Source organism: Orcinus orca, chromosome 9 (genome assembly GCF_937001465.1).
Source record: "Orcinus orca chromosome 9, mOrcOrc1.1, whole genome shotgun sequence".
Lineage (NCBI taxonomy): Eukaryota > Metazoa > Chordata > Mammalia > Artiodactyla > Delphinidae > Orcinus > Orcinus orca.
The window spans coordinates 89,431,601-89,448,126 of record NC_064567.1 but is presented as its reverse complement, the minus strand read 5'-3'; the positions used below and the strand labels follow the sequence as shown (position 1 = coordinate 89,448,126).

The 16,526-nt window shown below is 39.4% G+C and overlaps 2 protein-coding genes across 10 annotated transcripts in view; one reads left to right on the top strand and one right to left on the bottom strand.

Annotated features, from left to right (window-relative positions):
* Positions 1-2,140, top strand: part of COG5 (component of oligomeric golgi complex 5) — a 282,658-nt gene extending 280,518 nt beyond the window's left edge. For all 3 annotated transcript variants that reach the window (XM_033438877.2, XM_012534817.3, XM_033438883.2), the window contains exon 22: positions 1,369-2,140. In XM_033438877.2, the coding sequence (XP_033294768.1) occupies positions 1,369-1,483 (115 nt within the window). In that variant the 3' untranslated portion in view covers positions 1,484-2,140. The remainder of the gene's footprint in view (positions 1-1,368) is intronic.
* A 279-nt stretch (positions 2,141-2,419) lies between these two features.
* HBP1 (HMG-box transcription factor 1) overlaps positions 2,420-16,526 on the bottom strand; it is a 31,252-nt gene continuing 17,145 nt past the window's right edge. For all 7 annotated transcript variants that reach the window (XM_033438905.2, XM_033438892.2, XM_033438922.1 and 4 more), the window contains 5 exons: positions 15,381-15,537; positions 14,562-14,706; positions 6,871-7,188; positions 4,606-4,747; positions 2,420-3,526 (listed from right to left, as the gene is read on the bottom strand). In XM_033438905.2, coding sequence (XP_033294796.1) covers positions 3,509-3,526; positions 4,606-4,747; positions 6,871-7,188; positions 14,562-14,706; positions 15,381-15,537 — 780 coding nt within the window. In that variant the 3' untranslated portion in view covers positions 2,420-3,508. The remainder of the gene's footprint in view (positions 3,527-4,605; positions 4,748-6,870; positions 7,189-14,561; positions 14,707-15,380; positions 15,538-16,526) is intronic.

The window sequence follows — 16,526 nt, the reverse complement described above, 5'->3', positions numbered from 1 at the left end:
ATACAGACCTTGGGGAGATGATGGTGTCCTTTGCTGAAATAGGGGAAGGGGCAGAACGCTACCCTTCGCCTGGGTTTTTTTATCCTAGGTTTGTTTTTTCCTTTTCCTTTGATATTTTTTAGACCAGGTTTAGGTTCCCAGCAGATTTGAGAAGGCACAGATTTTTCCCTATGTCCCCTGTCCCCACTGCACAGCCGCCCCCATTATCAACACCCCCTCCTCCACAGTGGCCCCATTTGTTACAGCTGGGAAGCCCACATGGACATCATGGTCACCCAGCGTCCATAGCTTACACTGGGGCTCACTCTCAGTGTTATAGGTTCCATGGGTTCGGACAGCCCTAGGTTTCTGACAGGTGAGTTTCAGGGAGACCTGGAAGGAATCAGATAAAGATGTCCAGAACACAGAGATCGGGAGGGAGGTCAGGGCTGGAAATGAGAGATTGGAGATTCAGTTGTGTATGAAACCATGACAGTGGCTAGTGGGGTTGCAGGGCGCTGTGGTGTGAGCAGAGCTGGACACGCGCCTGGCAAGTATATCCCCTGCAGTGAAATGAAAATAACGGCCAAGCCTGACAGAGGATGCATATTTTCAGTGTTTGGGAGCAAATAAGAGTGAAAAATTACACATTAGATGGGACTTGAGACAGTATGTGAGCCGAGTTATGGTATTAACTTACATCTTTATGGAAATGCTCTACTCTCAAGAGTGTGAAACTTCATGGCTATGACAAAAAATTGTTCTACTTGGAACTTAAATAGACCAATAATGAAAAATATGCATAAACGAACAAGCACAGGGCTGGACTTGACCTGTGGGCTGGTTTGCTGAGCCCCGGATCTAATTCATGAGAACATCATTATCATACTCTTGGCTAAATTCAGACTGCCTGCCTTCTCGTCGCCTAATAGGCCAACAGTTGGAGCCTAAGAACAATTTATCCTACTTGTGGTAACAGGAATACAAAGCCCTGCCAGTGTCAGTGTGTGCTGAGCGAGGGCCCTGCCTCCGGCAGTGCCGTGCACACTGCACAGTGCAGGGCGCCCCCTCGTGAGCTCAGCGCGTCGACACAGGCTGCGCTTGGCTCCGCAGAAGTCTCTTCAGTAGGAAAGACCACGAAAGGGAAACTGGGAATCTTAGGCGCCAGAGAGCCTCCGATTGGGTGATGAGACCACTAAGTGCAACGCAGGCTGAAAACCGTGCACAGCTCTGCACCTTAACCACAGGAACGCGACCAACAAGTGTTTGAGGGCTGGTCGACTGGGCAAAGCAGTTCCAGAAATGGGCTGCTTTTAGGTGTTGGCATCCTCCGAGCTCTTTTATTTCATTTGTATAACCTTCTGATCCTTGTTTTCTTTTGGTTTTCAGGGGTGCCCTGGAAGCTTATGTTCAATCAGTTAAAAGCAGAGAAGGCAAAGAATTTGCACCAGTTTATCCCATAATGGTTCAACTGCTTCAAAAAGCTATGTCTGCTCTTCAGTAATAATGTGAAGTATTTCTTAATGTCCATTTTGTGCTAACCTATCCAAGGTTGGCAATTTAACACATACTCTAAAGGACAGCTGCCATCTACTATTTTAAGAATGTAATTGAATTTTTTGTATTTCCTGTTGATCTTTCCTGTTTACCTCTGAAGCCCTTCTACCTTACGTAGCATAAAATGTCAAAACTGATTCATCATCACCACCTTCCAACTCTGTGGACCTGATTTTTTCCAGAAAGATACCAAACTCTTGTCTCTCCTCTCAGGCTTTTCTGTGAGGCTATCTAAAACTTCTTTCCCATCACAGAGTCCCCGCTGCTGCTTAAGGGATTCGACCAACTTCTAGTAAGTACACTGCTTCTCCCCAACTGGCATCCTTCCTCACTGGATAAGTAGGTAGCCCAGTGGTTTCCATATTTGGCTGCATATTAGACTCACTGGTAGAAGCTTTAAAAAACCCTGATGCCCAATTTGTACCCCTTGTTAACACGTATGGGGGTAGAAGCCAAGCATTAGTATTTAAAAATATATATATATCCTGAAGTGTTTCCAACATGCAACAAAGTTTGGGAACCACTGGCATATCCCAAAGCTAAGATGTAGGGCTAAATGTTGTGTAACTGTATCTTTAATAAAGATAGAGCAAGGCTGTCTTTACACTCTTGTGTGTCATTTTATTAAAAACAGACTTTCGGGGCTGTTCAACTTTGTAACAGAGATGCCAAGTTAAAAATATCTTTTACTCTATAAGATTTCTTATAAATAGTAGGTAATCTAGGTCCTTACGTTTTCTATTGCCCTTGCCCTGTCATTAACATTTTATTTTAAATTTAATGTTTAAAATCCCATAAGCCACTTCTAAAATATTTTCCATCTCCTGAACCTGTTATTCTGATGACTCATTGGTAAAGGTCAGTCAGGATCAATCAGTGGAAGTCAGAGATAAACAATTTTTTCATTTTATTTGAAATAATATACAAGAATATAGTGTGCAAAATTTAGGGGCAACATCATGAAGAAGTGTAATGAACTGAAATTCAGTTTTACAGCTGTGATTCCTAACCAGAAACACCACTGGGTAAGTAACATGAAAAGCCATGATTGTAGCTCAGAGCATAAGCAGCTGTATTGCCATTGTGTTTGCTCTCACTGTAGACAGTTTGGAGGAAAGTAAAGTGCACGTGTTGCACTGCATAAGTGCAAAGTCTGCCCCCACCATAGAGATACGATGACAAATACGATATTAAGATATGTGGCTGAGGAGATACAGGACACAAAAGTTAAAAATACAATGGTGTCAACCGTTAACAGCACCATTACAGTGACTATACCCCAATGCTATTCACTAACTTTACCTTGGCCTGGGCTGTCTCCATCGAGCAAGGGGTGGGTGCTGCCACCTGGCGCGTCCACTCAGCATGCTCCGGGAGCCGTGGCAGGTGGCTCTCAGGCTGTGACACTGACACCATCCACCTGCCCCCTGTTCCGGCAACCTCTTGGCACTGGCCAGACTAGGAGCCCCCGTGTTTGGCACAGATGCTGAGCCATATGGTGGTTGCTCAAGGAAAGGCCAACTCCCGGCTTCTGCTTCACTCCATTATGTATACAATACAGATTAATAAGCAGTAAGGAGCCAATGTATAAACAGCAGTTACATATTTTTAAATTCCCCCTTTGTACAATTTAAAATAAAACATGTATACACTTCTCCTCTCTTTCTACTGTACTTTAGCACCACAGGATATCAATTTTCAAGCCTATATTACCTGATAGACATATATGAAGTTTGGAAGAAAATAAGGCAATTTGGTTTACAATGTTGATAGTTTTAGCTTACTTAATGCTCTAATGGAGAAAGCAAATCCTCACTCATATTATTAAATCAATCATTTCAAGACTCAATGCTATCAGTATCTTACGGTCACACGGATTCAGGACAAATGGTGAGACCTTGATCTTCTTAAGTCTTTCCATCAACAGTCAATGTTTATGCAAATACAGACTTAAGAACATAAGCATCCTGGTTTAATGTTGTTGTGAGCCCTGTGGAGATAAAATTAATAACTCAGTGAATGTTTACACATAAATACACAGCGGTTCTACAAATGAAAGCTAAGATGGATAATATAATGTTAACAACCATACTATTAAAAAAAGATCGCTTTCTCAAAGGTGGTGATTTTTTTTAAGTCTGATAATACCTGATGGTCCAAGCATCCAGAAAATTTATGAAAATGCTGAGACAAGAGAGATCGACTAGGATGAGCAGACAGGAAAGGGGATCCAGGCCAAGTCCTACCACATGGAATCCTAAAGAACTTCAAAAATCTAGTTCAGTCACCCTCATACTGGAATCTGACTGCTGACTGCTTCTTTATAAGAAATTCTTAAACAGATGAGAACCACATGTTACTATACAGAAATAGACAAATACAGAGAATGAATTAGAACATCCTTGGCCAGCCCTCCTGCTGCGAAGTACTGATGCTGTCCCTTTGTCTTTAAATGATATTTCAAATTGAGCTCATTCTGTTCTATCAATCATGTGACGTTTTCTTGTAATTAATCGAAAACACTTAAAAGATGCTAGTCTAGTAATGGAAAAGTTTTAAGAATCAGGTCTATCCAATACAGCATTATTATGGTGCAAACTTGTTTACTAGCCTTCCTGGGCCTTTCTATTTCTTCTCCTTGCTGAGATTTTTAACCTAGAAATTCTGTGCAAATGTCAGAAGTCCCCACCTCCACAGCCCATCACCAATTAAGAAAAGAAAGGCTGTTGAGACATACCACCCCAAATCAGAAAATTCTTCTCCTGTGATAGTAATGAGTTAATAAGCCCCATCTTTCAACCCAACCAGAAATACTCATTTCAGAGTCTTCTACTTTAGCATCTCTAGCAAACATTCCTACTTTGCAAGCTACAAGAGTAAATGGCACTAATGACGAAAGGCAGCCTGCCTTATATGATGGTGTGCAAACATTATTTAGGTTCTGAAAGATAAGAAGGCTGAGAAACAGCATCAACGCCCATTTAAAGCTTCTAACAACCGCTCCAATACGCTAGTACAATTTTGGAGTTAAGTCAAGATCACTTTAAGCAACTACTTGTTGAAACATACTGAATTGGTTCTTTTCCTTTTCCAACAGTCAGGATTTAAACGTTTTTGTTCTTCAGCCAAAGCCTTTGCTTCTAATGTATACATTCTCCTCTCTTCATTCTTCATTTTCTTCCACCTGTCACCAAGGATCACACTTATGGCTCTGTAAAAGAAACATTTACACAGTGTTGAAAGCAAGAATTTTTCAGAAAACTCATGTCAAGTGCTGCTACTTTAGGAAGAAGTAGAAAGTTGAAAGACAAAAATCTCGTCCAACATAGAGAAGGAGAAAGGTCAAGACTACTGTACTCATTTCCAGTAAAATCTGAAGTCATGGTCCATTCATCGTAATCTTGGCAATTAAAGCCTCCTAGAATAGGGCCAATATCTAAAAGGGCTAAAAACTGGATATTTTACACAGCTTAGATTTGAAGAAAAAAGTTAAATATTTCAACGAAATGGTTTGTTTGAATTACCATTGGGTACATCGGTCTTCCAAAGATGTTTAAGATTATTAAGGCAGACAGTGTTTAGTATCAGCAGCATATTCACCTTGTATTGAAAGGTATTCTTACTTTCTGTTTGTGCCCATAACCCATCAAATAGTCACGATAAGCCTTTTTTCATTCATGCAACCGCCGTGAAAATGTGGTGGCGCTAACTATGCACACTTACCACTTACCTCCAAAGACACCACCAAATAAACCTTAGGCCACAGTTACACTTACTACTTAAGAAAACTGGATAAACTCAAAGGGGAAAAAGTCAAACTGGTAAGACCCATCATGATAGAAATTTGAAGCTGTTCCCTGTTTATTAATTTGTTCCCAAAACTACTAAAATGGTCTCATCCAGAACAGGCAGACACAGACTGTTTCCCTTTTGTGAAGAGCTTAACCCTCATTAACCCTTAATTTCATGACACTCATACGAAACAGGTGGTCTGGAATGACTGCATGAAGTACGTACAAAAGATTTCACAATGGCTGACATGGAAGCTAGAAAACAGGCATCTGAGCTTTAGAACAGTCGCCACAGAAGCTCTACTTGAAAAGAAATTTAAAATGTAGTAAATGTATGTATTTTTTAATCCAGTAAGTCGATGCAATTCAACATTGCACTGCATCTTCTTTTAGTAAAATAAAAACCAGTTTTTATAGTCTCCGAGTTAAAGGTACTATATAATGGTTGACACATTTACTAGTGAAATTGATTAAAAAGTATTCACATATGTATCAATTTCCAAGTCACAGATGCATTTGGTATAAGAAGCTTCTCTTTTTAAAATGGAAGTATTTGGGGTGGGCAAGATGGGTGAAGATGGTCAACAGGTACAAACTTCCAGTTTTAAGTGATGGAGCTGTAATGTACAGCAGGGTGAGTACAGTGAATAATACTGTGTGGTATATTTGAAAATTGCTAAGAACATAGATCTTAAAAGTTCCTATCACAAGAAAAAAAATTCCTAACTATGTATGGTGATGGATATTAATTAGACTAGTTGTGATCATTTCTTAATATGTACAAATAGTAAATCATTATGTTGTGCACCTGAAACTAATATGTCATATGTCAATATATCTCATATATATATATATATATATGTATATATATAAAAAGATCATGAGTCATTAAAACCGGAATTCAAAGCTGAATTATTTTATGTGCATAATCATTTGACTTTTCTCAGAATATCAAGGATTAAGGGAACTAGGAAGAATGGAGAAGATAATTTTAATCCGTGGAGAACTTGGTTGGTTTGAGAGGAAGCGAGCAGTAGAGGATTCTAAGAGATGAGGTATGGGCACAAGCAAACAGTAAGAAGGACTCGCACTGTTAACTTTTATCCCTGGGCTCTAGTGAGGACCCCTTGTAGTCTTTTGACAAATCTGGCAGTCATTACAAACTGCCAATGCCTGCACATCCCATAGCATGACACAGTTGTAAAACAAGTACATCCTTGAGATCTGACACAAGAAGGTGCTAGTCTTTTCTGTAAAGATGGAACAGTCAATTGTTAGAACTGTGTCATCTAACAGGCAAGTGACATTTAATATTATTTTAGAAGGCAGATCCTTACCTCTTAGCTAACCTAATTATCTGTCTAGGTATTATAAAACAGTTACACATGACCCTAAAAATTCCACTTAAACATTTTACTTTAAAATCAACCTAGAAAACAGAATTCAATAATGAAAGCTACTGAATAACTTAACTATCCCAGCTCCTCTGAACTGCACAGAAGTGTTACTGAATTGTTACAGTCAGAATTATCACTGTTTTTACCTGTTATCTTTCCCTGGATACATCTGAGTATATTCAACTCTGTATTTTTTGGCAAAAAGCATGAAGGCATTCATTGGTCTTTTGCACTTGTTAGGAGAAGTGGCACTCACAGTCCCTGAGCTGTGGGTTTTGACAGCTTTAGCATACAAGGAATTGGAAGAGAGCTGTGAGGATCCCGGGGAGCCACAGTTTTTACTGAATCCAGATCTTTCAAAGTCTTGACCTCCAGGTCCTCCACAAGACAAAGATGCACGACGCTGACGAGCCATACTACTTAACACATAGACTGCAGAGGAATCCATAGGCGTGAAGTCATAGCTGTAAATAAATACATAAATTCATTAACAGGATTTTAATTCAGTATAGTTATCTGATTTGTGAAAACAGGATTAAAAAAAAAAGACCCTTAAGATCTGATTGGAAATTTCAATGTATTTTACCTTAAATAATGTTACCAACACTACTTTAGCAACTTCACCATTGATAGTTGCTTGTAAGATGAAAGCTTATGTATGCATTTACTAAATTTATTTTTTTTAATCTTAATACTTAATAATGTTTTTATAAAAGACTTCCAAGCCTCCCCACTTCAAAGGAATCTGTTACAATCCACATACTTTATTCATAGCAAACACCTTCTTCAGATCCCATACAACTCATTCCTACTTTAGATTCATTTTTTTGACAAATTTGATAATCTAATTTGTTGACCTCTAGAAGCCTGAAACTACAAAATTAAAACAGAGTAGCAAGCATATACCAGGCCTAAGGACTAACTACTACAGAAGACAAGATGTTGGGTAAGGACAGATAGAAGTGGTTAAATGTAGCTAAAGAAACTTTAAATGCACAGTAGCCTGGGTCATCTGTTTACAATGACATGTAAATACAGTCATACATGCATTAGTCTCCCCTCAAGGCTATCCATATATTATAACATAGCCTAATAACTTAAAACCCCACATTGATCAGGAAAGGCCACATTTTGTTAGGTATGTTCAGTTTATATAGGTATATAAGCTTTCCGTATCATCTCCCTTTCTCAACAAGCTTGCGTGGCGATTATCATTATCCTCTCTTTATATGAAGAAACAAGCTAAAAAAGTATTGTTCACCCAAGGCCTCACAGCTACTAGCTCTCAACCCAGATCTGTTTGTCCAGCTCCAAAGCCCCAGGTTTCCTCATAAGTACCATGGTACTCTGCACTGCTGTTGGCAAACCTCAAGGTGAATAACCATCAGATTAATTGAAAACATCATCTGAAAATTAGAAATAACGTAGACCACAGCCTAAAAATATACCTGTCAAGAGAATTCTCTTGTTCCAACTCTGTTAACTTCTACTGCTTACATTGGTAATCTCAGCAGAAAATCTTTTACTTCACCCCAACTCCTCTTTCTCTCCCTGAAACAGAGATTCTGGCAGTCCATCAACAGGTTGATAATAGCTACAGGAATAGTATCCGCCTACAGGTGAAGCAATGTGCGATTATGAATGATTCTGACATACGGAGAGCTACCTGAGTGAGGTGCACGCCATTCACTGCACACAGTAAATGACTTTTACCAATTATCAACCACACAACATCTGCTTTTTTAAAGGTATTATATGAAATAAGTGTACTTACAAGTATGACTCCAAAATCATCCAATAAATGCTTAACAATCAGTATTATGCCAGAGAAATAATTTTTGCTATCTTAAGCCCCTCTCATATGTAATTTAGAAAAATAGCAAACTTAAGCATTTGTAAATGAACCTGACACAAAATTATTAATTTCTACTGCAGGAAAATAATTATAATTTGAAATACTGGAAGATTTAAAAATAGGGTAGGCTGGGCTTCCCTGGTGGCGCAGTGGTTGAGCGTCCGCCTGCCGATGCAGGGGACGTGGGTTCGTGCCCCGGTCCGGGAAGATCCCACATAACACGGAGCGGCTGCGCCCGTGAGCCATGGCCGCTGAGCCTGCGCGTCCGGAGCCTGTGCTCCGCAACGGGAGAGGCCACAACAGTGAGAGGCCCGCATACCACAAAAAAAAAAAAAAAAACCTTAAAAATAGGGTAGGCTAATTGCCTACTGAAATTTGAAAACTCCACCATCTAGTGGTACAAATATAACCGTCATCCATTTCCATTATGGATACAATTTAAAGTAGCTTGAAATATTCAATCACAGAATTCATATTTTTGACATGACTACAGCATTATATTACATAAAACATCTTTTTAAAAGAGCTTAATTTTTTGCTATACTGAGCATTCGCTCTCTTTGCTATCTGTTCCTAAAATGTGCCTTATTTCACCTCACTTTTTTTCTACATGCCACTCCTCGAGCTCAGGATGCCCCTTTCCACCGTCACTGTCTATTGCTCTTAAAGAAAAAGTACAATAGTATAGTGTCTATTAACTGAATCAGAAATATTAACTCACTTAACCCTCCCTTCGATATGATCCTCATTTTACAGCTTTTTTCTTTGTTTTGAAGACCATGGAAAAATTAACTTACCCCAGTTTTCGCAGCAAAGCTATCACGGAGCCCGGCTGTGAATCCAGGCAGTCCGCTGCAGAGCCGTGTTGCTAACCAGGCTACACTGCCTCCCAACCAGCACCTACACACGGTACACACAGCCTCATCCATTCCCTTCTCTAGGCTGGAAGCAAAGAGGCAGGCCTATGTCTTAACTGATCTTCAATCCCCAGTGCCAGCACGTTCTAGGCTCTCAAAATGACTGACAACTGACCGAGAGGGTAAAATAAATCACTCTGGAGAACGTAATAATATAAAATTTTAATTGGGCTCATAGCCCGTCTCTGCCACTTACTAATGGTATGAGCTTGGGCAGGTAACCCTCTAGCCTCAGTTTACTTAGCTCTGAAATGAAGATAATATTTGCTATGCAGTGTTGCACAGCTGGCAGAACAGACTGTATAAAACACTTAAGGCAGAGGTGAGCACACACCAGGTCCTCAACTGGGGTATCAATTATTATTGCAGAAGTAGTCTAGATTGGTAAAGTGACTGTCCTAAACCTGCCTGATGCCTAGAAGATTGGCCTCAATACCCAATGTCTCAAATGGGCTTCTTCAACTCAAGCTCTCACCTGGAAGCTTCCTTTCTACAATAGAGCCACCTACTGTGTTTAAGAGCTCATCCATCAGTTTATTGCTGACTTCTTCTGGTCCTCAGCAAGCTAACATCTACTCCAGTGCCCTTCCTAGACCAGCATGACCCAAGAGCACCTACTGTGTGCCAGCTGGATACTGTAATTTCTAGTCCTCACAACAAGGAGTAGAGTTAGGCAGGTGTTATCACCTCCATTTTACAGTTAAAACACTGAGGCTTGCATTTGCAGCAACATGGATGGGCCTAGAGATTATCGTACTAAGCAAAGTAAGTCAAAAAGACAACCATATGATCTAAAATACGACAGGGAATTCCCTGGTGGTCCAGTGGTTAGGACTCCGTGATTTCACTACCAAGGGCCTGAGTTCAATCCCTAATCGGGGAACTAAGATCCTACAAGCCACGTGATGCAGCCAAAAATAATACTAAAATAAGATAAAATATGACACAAATGAACGTATCTATGAAACAGAAACAGACTCAAAGACACAGAGAACAGACCTGTGGTTGCCAGGGAAGAGGAAGAGTGGGGGAGGGAGTGAGTGGCAGTGTGGGATGAGCAGATGCAAACTACTGCTGATATACACAGGATGGATAGACACAAGGCCCTACTGTACAGCACAGGGAACTATATTCAATATCCTGTGATAAACCATAATGGAAAAGAATATGAAAAAGAATATATGTATAATAAAAATTTTAAAATAACAAGGAAACAGTATTTCTCATATCACTAAAGTTCTACATTTGTCACCCCAGAGGTAACCATTCTCCTGAACTGTTAATCATTCCCTTAATTTCCCAACAATTTTATTATAAAACTCATTCATAAACACGATAGAAACTATAGTGACATTAATTATGTTAAAATAGCAATTATATTAACATGTTACATAATGTTTCATTGTGCAGAAATGAATTAACGTTGCAGGCTTGCTGTCCTTTCAAAGGGTTACTTACAGGCTGGCCCTTGACTAGCATCCGGAACTTGGATTTTGGGAGGGTTCCCATCATACCCACAACTGATAAGAGTGGCTCACTGTTCCTAAACTGTATGTACAAAAAATACGGTTTACCCTAAACACCTGCTTTCCTTTTGGAAGCTTTTGGTATATGCCAGGCAGAGGCAGCCTATGCAACCAGCTCCCAATAAAACCCCTGGTGCTGCGTGTCTAATAATCCTCCTGGTAGATAATGATTCACACGTGTTGTAGCTCATTGCTGGGGGAAATAAGCTTGTCCTGTGTGACTCCACTGGGAGAGGACTCACTGGAAGCCTGGCTTCCCCCAACTTAAGCCCACGTCTTTCCTGTTCACGACTTTGCTTCATATCTTTTCAATGTAAGATATCATAGCTGTGCATATGATTAAGTACTAAATCCTGTGAGCCCTCCCAGTAAATCACTGAACCTGGGGGTGACCTTGAGGATCCCTGGCGTAACTGTATAATGTGTATTTTACATACTATAGAAAGATTATATAAATGTAATTAGATTTATAATTTTATTAGATATATTTCCAAAGAACATCTGATTCCAGACTAATTTTTACTTAACATTATTTCTAAAGATCCATGTTTTAAAATGTATGGCTACGGTTCATTCAACTTCCACTGACAAAAAGAATTCTACTGTATGATTGTATCACACTATATGCATTCAGTCTCCAGTGAATGAGTACTGATACTGTTTCCACGTCATACGCAACACAGCTTGAACTTTACACATCGCCTAGTGCATGTCTACAAGCATTTACTTCTCTACGGTGTACATACAGAGGAATGGAATTGCCGATATTCACTGGTAGACAATAAAGCGAAAGTATCTTCCAAAATTTTTTTATCCATTTACACTCTCACCAAACATTAGAGGTATCACGGATCTAAATCCTAAGAATACTCTGAGTACTGAACCTTAACAATGTCTTGTTTTTCAAAAAAGACTGTATAAAAGAGAGTCAAACAGCATTTAGATTCCAATCTTGCAGATGTTTGTTGAGCATATAGCCTGTGCCAGGCCCTGTGCTGGTTGATTTTTTAAAATGTTTTTTAAAAATAGTCTCACTTGGGCTTCCCTGGTGGCACAGTGGTTGAGAGTCCGCCTGCCGATGCAGGTGACACGGGTTCGTGCCCCGGTCCGGGAAGATCCCACATGCCGCGGAGCGGCTGGGCCCGTGAGCCATGGCCACTGAGCCTGCACTCCGCTACGGGGAGAGGCCACAACAGTGAGAGGCCCGCGTACCACAAAAAAAAAAAAAAAAGAAAAAGTCTCACTTATGCTTTCAAAATAAAAAAACATATTAACCTTTTATTTTATTATATTAAACTGAATTTATTTAAAATCTTCAGGCCAGCAGAAATTCTTGAAAATTCTCTACTTAAAGGCCTATGGATTTGATAATTATCTTAAAGAATGGGTCTTGGGGCTTCCCTGGGCGCAGTGGTTAAGAATCCGCCTGCCAATACAGGGGACACGGGTTTGAGTCCTGGTCCGGGAAGATCCCACATGCCGCGGAGCAACTAAGCCCGTGCGCCACAACTGCTGAGCCTGCGCTCTAGAGCCTGAGAGCTACAACTACTGAGCCCGTGTGCTACAACTACTGAAGGCTGCATGCCTAGAGCCCATGCTCCACAACAAGAGAAGCCACTGCAATGAGAAGCCCACGCACCGCAATGAAGAGTAGCCCCTGCTCGCTGCAACTAGAGAATGCCCATGCACAGCAACAAAGACCCAACGCAGCCAAAACTAAATAAATAAAAGCTAACTTTTTTTCAAAAAGAAGAAAGAATGGGTCTTAAAATCCCAGATATCATATACTTTCTCTGGGTTCCTTCTGGGAGGAGGGTGACCAACTGCCCCCATTTTCCCAGGACTGAAGGGTTTCCAGTGGTGCAGGACTTTCAGTGCTAAAACCAGAAAAGTTCTGCACAAATTCAGACAGTTGGTCAACTTTCTTGAATGTCAGCACACATGGGTCCTTGTCCTATTATACCACTTACTAATAGGGTGATCTCAGGAAAAATCACTTTCCTCTTTAAGTCTTTCCAAATGTCAACTTTTTGCTGTTTTTACAATTTTTAATCCATGCAACTAATGCCCTTGGTCAAAATGAATAGTAAACAAAGACACAGTTAACTAAAGAAAAAGAAAGATACAATTAACAGACTTATGGTCTGGTTCAAAACAACTGGCCAGATTTAGCAAATTTTTCTTTTCTTAACTATCAAAGATGATCTATTTAATTCCTAAACATATAATGTGGTATTTTCCTAATCTTAAATGTTTTATGAAGTCACTTTTCCTACATGACTACTCCATGTAAAAGTCTTTTTTTTTTTTTGAAGTATAGTTGATTTACAATATTGTGTTAGTTACTGGTATACAGCAAAGCGATTCACTTATATATATATTTAATATACATATTCTTTTTCAGATTCCTGTCCTTTATAGTTTATTACATACTACCCTGTACTATACAGCAGGACCTTGTTGTTTATTATATATATAGTAATTTATATATTAGTATCTGTTAATACCAAACTCCTAATTTATCCCTCCCTACCCCCCCTTTCCCCTTAGGTAACTATAAGTTTGTTTTCTATTTCTGTGAGTCTAATTCTGTTTTGTAAATAAGTTCATTTGCATCATTTTTTAGATTCCACATATAAGTGATGATATATGGTATTTGTCTTTCTCTGACTCACTCCACTTAGTATGATAATCTCTAGGTCCATCCATGTTGCTGCAAATGGCATTATTTCATTCTTCGTAAAACTCCTCGAGGGACTTCCCTGGTGGTGCAGTGGTTAAGAATCTGCCTGCCAATGCAGGGGACACAGGTTCGAGCCCTGGTCTGGGAAGATCTCACATGCCGAGGAGCAACTAACCCCGTGCGCCACTACTACTGAACCTGCGCTCTAGAGCCTGCGAGCCACAACTACTGAACCTGCGTGCCACAACTACTGAGCCTGCGCTCTAGAGCCCACAAGCCACAACTACTGAGCCCGCAAGCCACAACTACTGAGCCCACGCACCTACAGCCCGTGCTCCGCAACAAGAGAAGCCACCACAATGAGAAGCCCATGCACCACAAGGAAGGGTAGCCCCTGCTCGCCACAACGAGAGAAAGTCCGCATGCAGCAACGAAGACCCAACTCAGCCAAAAATAAATTAATAATAATTAAAAAACTCGAACTATATTATTTTACTTTAATTACCAAGTATTTATTCATATACAATTGACCCTTGAACACTGTGGGTTTGAACTGCATGGGTCCACTTACACATGGATTTTTTTCAATAGTAAATACTACTCAGTCCACGGTTGGTTGAATCTGTCTACACAAAGGGCTGGCTGTAAGTTATATGTGGATTTTCGACTGTGTAGAGGGTCAGTGCCCCTAACCCCTGTGTTGTTCAAGGGTCAACTGTACATCCCTCTTCTAAGTAGTCCTTTTATAATTCTCAGATCTTTAAAGGTTTAACCTCCTAAACAGCAATCATTAGGGAGATTAAGAGTAAACTTTAATTTTTTTTTCAGAGAGAGAAAAAAAGGAATTCAATATTACCTTTTAAATGTATCAAAAACACCTGAATCATCAAAATTAATGGCATCGGGGTGTCCAGGAGGTAGACATACATCACCAACATGAATTTCACAACATGGAATGCCATGCTGTACCACAGTCAAGCTTGGATAAAATGATGACCAACCTAAAGTTAAAGCAAACTATTGTTACATGAAGGATGGAGATTGACAGAAAGTATCCAAATTATTTATTATATGATAGCTATGTCACTTCTGAGTCTTAAAAAAAGTATGTCATAGATTTATAACACAAGTCATGTATCTTTGCCACAAAGCAAATCCAAGTGTTTTATTTAAACAATGCAAAAGCGCTCCAAAACTAGTTTAACTCAGCATTTTACTAATATATCAAATTCTATCAATCAGCACTTCCATTGACCTACAAGACAGTAAATGATAAATGATGATGGAGACCGTGAAATAGTCTCTGAATCATTACGTTTGACAGTGTTAATGTGATTCAGGTGTAAAGCATATTTGGCCTCAACCAAAATTCAATTACCAGAATACTCCATTCCCCAAACTATATCAAAACAACAGAGCTTATTATAGTATGCTACATGAATCTACAAGTTCATACCCACAGGAAGTAGAGCTCCACCTGACTACTGCTAAGACATTTAAACATCATTAGGTATTATTATAAGGCACTTCCTATGGTAGTTTTATTTAGTTTCAAAGAAGTTTTCCCTTCAAAACGTTTTTTCTTAATCATCAAATAATTATGCCACAAGACATAAGTATAGATTTAAGAAGCTTTCTTTAAAAAGTTACTACAAATTGAAAATTGAAGCCCTACCTTTATTTTTAACATAGAAAGGGTGGTCCAGTTTACACTCTACAGTAAGTAAACCATCTTCGACTGTACCAGGATCAAAAGTCAACTTCAGTACAGACTCGCCAAATGATATACTTTCTTCATGTGATAACAACTTTAGACCATCAGAACCATAGCCCTGGAAATACATGCATAGAGTAAATAAATTGGCAATGTTCAACTCAACATGGAGTGAAGTTCCTATTATGTGTAAGACTTTGTGGAAAAGGTAAAAATAAACAAGACAGGATCCTTCCCATTAAGGAGCTTTTGACCCAGTAGCGAAGAAAGGCAGATATTACTACAATATAAAGCTGACTGGAATAAGTGCTTCAATCCAAGTACAAATAATGCTAATGGAGTTTAATAAAGGGAGATATTAACTCCAAGAGAAAAAGATTGGGGGGGCTTTCAATTCCCATTTGAACTGGAATCTAAAAGGAGAATGCAATTTAGAAAGGTACAAGAACCTGCCTTACACCAGGAATAGTTGTGACTAATAACTTCTTTGGAGAGTGCTGACTATCTGCTAAAAATACAAGATTAGTTCAGAGTTGGGGCAAATAAGACTGCAAAGGAGGGCCCAGTTAGTAAGTAAGTAAAGGGATCTTAAAGACAGGCAAAATGCTTAAACTTTCCTTTGAGAAGGCACTGGGAAGTCAATGAAAATATTTTTATTAATATAATTGTTGATTTTAAGATGATGACAAAGACTACAGATAAAAGGTACCTCTAGTATTCAATTTATTTGAAGATATAACGAGAGAACCCCATTACAGTCTTGAACTGACAAGTGCAGTGGTGGTAGAACCGGGCTGAATTTAAATTCAATCAATATTTATTGAGCACTTAGTACATGCCAGGTGCTAGCCTCTGAAAACACATGATCCCTACCCTTAAATTCACAGAAAAACAAAGGAGACAGACATGCCAACAGCTAGCTACAGTGTCCAGTCAAAGTAACTAATGAAAGAAAAGGATAAATGTAAAAAATCTTTAAGGAAACAGAATGGATCAACTGATTACAAAGAGAGGAAACAGTCAACTTCATTCATGTTTTGAATGAAGCAATCAAGAAAAGGTTTTGAGGACTTCCCTGGTGGTCCAGTGGTTATGAATCTGCCTTCC